Source organism: Amphiura filiformis, chromosome 18 (assembly GCF_039555335.1).
Source record: "Amphiura filiformis chromosome 18, Afil_fr2py, whole genome shotgun sequence".
NCBI lineage: Eukaryota > Metazoa > Echinodermata > Ophiuroidea > Amphilepidida > Amphiuridae > Amphiura > Amphiura filiformis.
The window spans coordinates 3,956,407-3,963,432 of record NC_092645.1 but is presented as its reverse complement, the minus strand read 5'-3'; the positions used below and the strand labels follow the sequence as shown (position 1 = coordinate 3,963,432).

Here is a 7,026-nt window from a genome sequence, read left to right as displayed (position 1 = left end):
TATGAACGTTAAAGTTTCAAATTGATTTCAACCAATCTCTACGTTAAAATCATGTTGGGCTGAAACTTCGACTTTGTATAGATATATATCAACGTCGAAATCCTAACTTGTGCTCAGTGGAACATACCCGTCACCTAGTATGTAGAGTACCCTCCCCGGGAAAATTTGAATTTCATACCCCCCCACCTGTGGAAGATCTTCATGGGTAGTATGGATTTTAAATGGAATACCCATTGCACTGCACCGCACGAAACGCGCAAAGCAAATGCAATTTCAGACTATTTTATCCCAAAATGAAGGTGAATTTCGCTAGTAATGGGCCAGGTTTGCAATTTTACCCTATTTTGGCCCAAAACACTTTTCTGTGTTTTTCGGGGGAAAAAGAAAGATAAACAAGACAATTATAGTTTTTTTCTTCTATTATGGGCAGTAAGGGGGTGATAGAGTTACGCAATCTAATGTTCAGATATCGGTAGGCCTATATTTTTTTAGAGAAAAGAATGGTATAGCTATATATTTTACCTTTATGCAAATTAATTGCAAAGTTTTAGGTAAAAAGAAGCTATGTGTTGCTATGCAAAAAATGCGTATACAAACTTTATACCTATTGTACCCAACTAGATTTTCATTATCATGATATATGTAGGCCTAGCAATAGGTCTACTCTTTTCTAATAAAGAAAAGACAACCATTTTAATGAAATCAAAACCACTCATGCTTAATTTTCATAGTAGAACATGATTTCTGCTACTAAATATTAGCATAGGCCTACACAATGCCATAATAGACATTGCATTTTCCATTTTTAGAGAAAAACTCTGTCACTAAAAATGGACCAAATTGCAAATGTCAAAAAGTTATATAGCTATGCAGATTTATGTTTCTACTGTGAACAAATATACCAAAACACTAGGTGATCTAAAGATTAAGCTGAGCAAAATGTAGCTGATGAGATTAATAAAAAGATCAACTAAATCTTGATCACTATTAATCGAAACGCGTTCTACGATAGCTTTCTATAGTTTCTCAAAAATAGAGAAACTCAAGTGTCTTTTTTCCTATACGGAATTAATGGCCTTTTGGTTGGAATTTCTTCACAACCACCCATATTACAACCTCTATACGCATTTTTTGCATAGCAAAACATAGCTTCTTTTTACCTAAAACTTTGCAATTAATTTGCATAAAGGTAAAATATATAGCTATACCATTCTTTTCTCTAAAAAATATAGGCCTACCGATATCTGAACATTAGATTGCGTAACTCTATCACCCCCTTACCCCATGAAAAAAATAGTGTGACGTGCCCCCCCCCCCCCTCGTCCCACTGCTTTCGCCGCCTAACACACTTTTCCCCCAAAATTAGCCAGATCTGATTAATGAATGGAATGGTTAAAATATTAGCAACTTACTGCCGTACATTACTTTCATAGATTATTTCTACGTTCAGCATATTACGTTAAATAAAGGAGATCTTGTTGAATTGTCATCTCACAACAACCCTAAAGAGACACACGCCGACAGAGAGTGGGTCGTGACCTCTAGTCACGACGGATCATTCCGAGTAACCTTTCTAGATTTCAACATAACATTGGGTGCTTCTTTTACCATTGGTTCCGGTATTGATTTTGACGATAAGAACAAAATAGCAGATATAGGTACTTCGGACATACCAATAGATGTTAATGATACAATGATAATAATGGAATCAGAAATATGGATCTTATTTCAAACTCCCAATCCAATGTCAGTGTCAATGTTATTAACGTTTCATGCAGATATAGAGGTCGATGCTTATCCTACTGCAAGTGGAGTTAAATTCCAAATCGAAGCTGTTGACAAAGGTTAGGTATAATCAACTTTTCTTTAATATCTTTTTACTCCAAAACAATGAGGAGCATGGCACTATTTGGGTATTTTTTACACATTTTACACTGTTGCACGGTGGCCTAGCGGAACGGGCACTGACTTATAATCGGAAGGTTGTAGGTTCGACGCCATCGTGTTTTGCCCTTGAGTAAGGCACTTTATCTCGATTACTCCTCTCCATCCAGGTGTTTAAATGGGTACCCGCATTCTTAAATGCTGGGAAGGTAACAGACTCGCTGTAGAGGAGGTGTAGCGATCCCCCTATAGCAACATTACATAGAGGAGTCTGGCCCAATCGCCAATGAAAGAGAGATGGGCACTCCGATCACTGTTTATACAGGATTGTCTCCTTTACCTTACACTGTAAAAAATCTTTAATACCTTAATTAATAAACTATTGTACAGGTATATTTTCCCAGCAAACACAAAACGTTTTCGACGTCATTCGCGAAAGGTTATAAAAGGTTGTCAGAAAACGTTTAAATGTCGGGTTATATAAAGGGCATATTAAGAGTATAAAACGTTTTCATAACCTTAAGAAACATTTTTTGATAATCTACTGCTCAGCAAACAAAAATGTTTTGCAGAAAACGTTTAAATGTCGGGTTATATAAAGGGTATAAAAACGTTTTAATAACATTCCAAAAACATTCTTGAAAACTTGATACAAAACATTCTAAACAGAATGTTATTTTGGGGTTGAAAAATATTTTGCGAAAAATGTTTGCCCAAACTATTTTCAATAACGTTTTAAAAACGTTTTCATGACCTTTATATAACCCGACATTTAAATGTTATTAAAAGGTTGTGAAAAAAACATTTTAAGAACATTTCTGTGTTTGCTGGGTTCAAATATTTTAACATAATGTTTTCTAAGTATTGACACAATATTTGGCAAAAATGTTTGCAAAAATAGTTTGCAATAACATTTTTTGAAAACATTTAAAAATATTGTTGTGGTGTGTTTTCATACAAAACGTTTTAAAACGTTATCATGACCTTTATATAACCCGACATTTGAATGTTATTAAAACGTTTTTACCTAAACCAAAAGCCAAAATATAACTTATTTAAAACGTTTTTAAAACGTTTTTGTGTTTGCTGGGCAGGTATATTTTACAACTAATTCCTTGTTTAGCCCCCATTTATTTGGATAATGGATAATTTGTGCAGTAATATGCCTATATTACATATTTTAAAGTGAGCAGTTAAATATTGCTTCCATCTAATTCATTAAACAAATAATTATTTAGAAGCAAACTTGTGAACATTTTACGCAAATCTGGCATTTTACATATTAAGAGTGTGACAAGAAATAGCACATTTTACGCAAATTTGGCATTTTACATATCTTAGAGTGTAACAAGAAATAGCACCACTTTAAAATCTACATCCACCAATGCATTTACTCCCACGAGTGTACGTCGTATCTATCACCTGGTGGTAGTGGCTTTTTCTACCATGCCTTTACTAGAACCTTTTTTTCGTTGGCTAGTATCAGTACCATAAATGTTGACTGATAAAAAGCAGCTGGTATTGCTCACCCCACGCACTTGCACTCCTACCTGCTGTTACCTTGCAATGAAGCTTAAATCTCACCAGTAAGAAACTGAAAGACACATTGTATTCTTACATTCATTCGTTGTACATGTAATTTATAATTTTGTACATAAATTGTAATAATGTGAAGATATGACAATACATTATGTTTTATTTCAGTCATCAACTGTGAAACCCTGTTTGAGTGTAACAGTCTTTGTATGGATTGGAAGTTAGTATGTGATGGATATCCATCGTGTTCTGATGGCTCGGATGAGGAGCACTGCGATAAAGGTACGTTAGGGACTGAACAATAATTATGAGCCTCTAGGAGGGGTAACATGTTTAAACAGCGTAAAAGTAAACAAAATTGCTTGTGAGATCGGCCATAAAAAGAGATTGTAATTTGCATCTTTGATACGTCTCCGCGCGTTAAAATCGAGAGTTTACGTATTCATGCAACGACACTAATTTCACCACGAGAAAGTAAAAAAGTCATGATATATGTACGCAGGCATTAAGGTCTGTATGAACACACGGTCCGCACAATCGCCCAAATAACCCAGCAATACGTAAACCATGTCTATAGTTGTCTGTGATAACAAAATGTGTCAATTTATAGTGACTTGCAGAGCAAGGAACGAAGAGTTACACATCTCTAGTATTTCCGTCATCAATTCTCCTCACTTTCCATTGCGCTACCCAAATAACGTTTACTGTACTTGGAGGTTTTCATCTAAAGACGAAGGTCACTTTCTAATTACAACTGGTCGTAGTTTAAAGTTTGAAGAGTACGATGTTTTAGTTGTGGGTAACGCTTCAACTATCTCGAACCAAACTTGGTTATATAAATATTCGAGTCATCACAAGTATGCACCACATCTACTTTTCATAGAAGGTCCTTCGATGTGGGTACTTTATACATCAGATCATTTTGGCACGTTTTCTGGATTCTACTTAACAATCGAACGGACTCTTGAAAGAGGTAAGGTTTTTCCGGGTGTTGTGTTTAGAAGTATATCAAAGGACTATTTAAAAGTAGACTGTAGGATTATTACTTTTCATTAACATACTATATTGTTTCAAAATTGATGGAGAAAAGCCAAAAATTTACCTAATTTAGGTAATTTTGGCGCATAATTTTGGCGCCTCGTCTCTGCTGTAACCCACCGAAACGGATAAGTAAGGTTGCATCGCTGAAACAAGATTGTTGAAAATGCAACCAAAAATGATCAAACCCAGCAAGACCAGGGACAGGAATTGTCCAACTTGTTTTTCTACATCATCCTCCCATGGCCACCATATTTATACACAGTGTTTGGATATCATTGCTTGTGGTGTCATTTATTTCAATTGGATACCTATGGATTGATCAGTCTAATCCTCTTGACTGTACACTGAACCCATGTATTGATCAGATTAATCCACTTCAGAGTACTCATCCTATTGATGGACTAATTAGCTACAGGACAATCACAATGTGTTATAGTAGGAGTGATATCTTATCATGTAATAGTGGTAACTCTACTAGACTTGATCAAGCCGTTTGGAATAATATCAAGTCACTTGGTATTAATTCACACAAGCCAACCAGAAGGGGAAAAAAGAAGAAATTACCAGCTACTGTACATTCTGTGTTACAATCAAACTCATCACATTCTGCTTCCATTGACGCAAATCATAATCTATCCTTCTGCGTTTGGAATGCACGGTCCATCCGCAACAAAGTCACAATGTATTTGGACTTTATGCTTGAGCACGACATTGACTTCACGATTCTCACGGAAACATGGTTAAATGAGTCCGATCCCGTCGTCATAGCAGATCTAACGCCTGCAGGTTACTCCTTCATAAGTGTACCACGCAATTCAGAAAACTATGGTGGAGGTATTGGGGCTTTATTTAAAGATAACCTGAAATTACAGCTCATTCCTACGGGGCATCACTTCACCACCTTTGAGCACGCATGCTTTACCAACATAAGTAAAAGCGTGTATTTCATTGCTGTGTACAGGCCCTATCCATCCCCAGTCAATGGCTTCAAAACATCCACTTTCTTGGATGAATTTGATACTTTCATTGGAGGCTTTGTGAACACTCTCAACCGTAAAGTTGTATTGGTGGGTGACTTCAACATACATGTTAATAACCCGACAAAATCAGATGTGACCAATTTTATGACTACACTCGGCATTTCAGGTTTTGAGCAACACATTACATTCCCAACACATCGATCTGGGAATACATTGGATCTTGTTATCTCACGTCCTGAAGACAATCTCATCAAGGACTGCATCCAAGAATCAATGCTTTCCGACCATCATGTTGTTTATTGCTTAATCGCGATGTCAAAGCCAAAATATCAGAAAACCGAGTTTGTTACACGCAATTTCAAAGATATTGATCTCAAATCCTTCCATGATGATCTTATCTCTGACTTTGATTCTCAAAGTGACACTGTCAATGATCTTGTTGAACTCTACAATAACACCATAAAGAACACTCTTGATAAGCATGCTCCTACCACTGTCCGATCTCGTACCAATAGACCACATCAGCCTTGGTACAATACTGACATCCATGTTGCCCGTCGCCTCCGCCGCAAATATGAGCGTAAATGGAGGACAACCGGCCTTGAAATTCACCGTCAGATCTACATTGACCAAAGAAAGATGGTTAATGAAATGATAGACACAGCCAAAAAGGAGCATTACAGGTCTGAATTTGAACAAGCTGACTCTAAGACAATGTTCAAGAAAGTAAATTCCCTCCTCGGTAAAGGCACAAAAATACTGCCTGCACATGAATCTGCACAAGATCTCAGTAATGACTTTGCCACCTTCTTTACTGATAAAGTCAACATAATCTACCAAGGCATTGAAAAAGAACTTGAGAATGCCAATGTTGCTAGTGATGTAGCTCCGTCATCACCTGTTGATTGTAGTTTTCATTCAACCCAGTGAGTGAAGAAGAAATCTTAGCACATATCAACAAAGCACCATCAAAAACTTGTCTTCTGGACCCGTTGCCAACATGGTTCATAAAACAAAACCCATCAATGTTTGTTCCAATGATCACCGAGGTTGTCAATACATCTCTCAGCTCTGGAGTGTTCCCATCCTCATTGAAGCACGCTGTTGTTGCTCCTATTATCAAAAAACAATCGCTGGACCCCAACGAGTTAAGAAACTATCGCCCAGTATCAAACATACCATTTGTGTCGAAAGTCATCGAAAAACATGCTGTCAATAACATCAATGATTACATGACCAGAGAAAATCTACGTGAACCCTTACAGTCGGCTTACAGGACTTCACACAGTACTGAGTCGGCCCTGCTGAAAGTTAAAGACGACATCATGCAGCATGTTTCTCAGCGCAGAGGTGTATTCCTAGTCCTTTTGGACTTAAGCGCAGCGTTTGACACTGTGAGCCACTCAATCTTGCTTGATCGCCTTCATCATGACATCGGTGTAACAGGGACTGCGCTGGAATGGTATAAATCTTACCTGTCGGAGAGAACATCATGTGTTTGTATTGATGGGGTGTTCTCCAACTCTCATGTATTGAAGTATGGCCTACCTCAGGGGTCGATCGTGGGCCCACAGTCATTCACCAT

The 7,026-nt window shown here is 37.2% G+C and overlaps 1 protein-coding gene across 1 annotated transcript; it reads left to right on the top strand.

The window, feature by feature from the left end:
* The first annotated feature begins 4,886 nt into the window (after positions 1–4,886).
* Positions 4,887–6,371, top strand: LOC140139685 (uncharacterized). The gene has a single exon (XM_072161387.1). It carries the CDS (start codon positions 4,887–4,889, stop codon positions 6,369–6,371), a length of 1,485 nt encoding a protein of 494 aa, XP_072017488.1.
* The last annotated feature ends 655 nt before the right edge of the window (positions 6,372–7,026 follow it).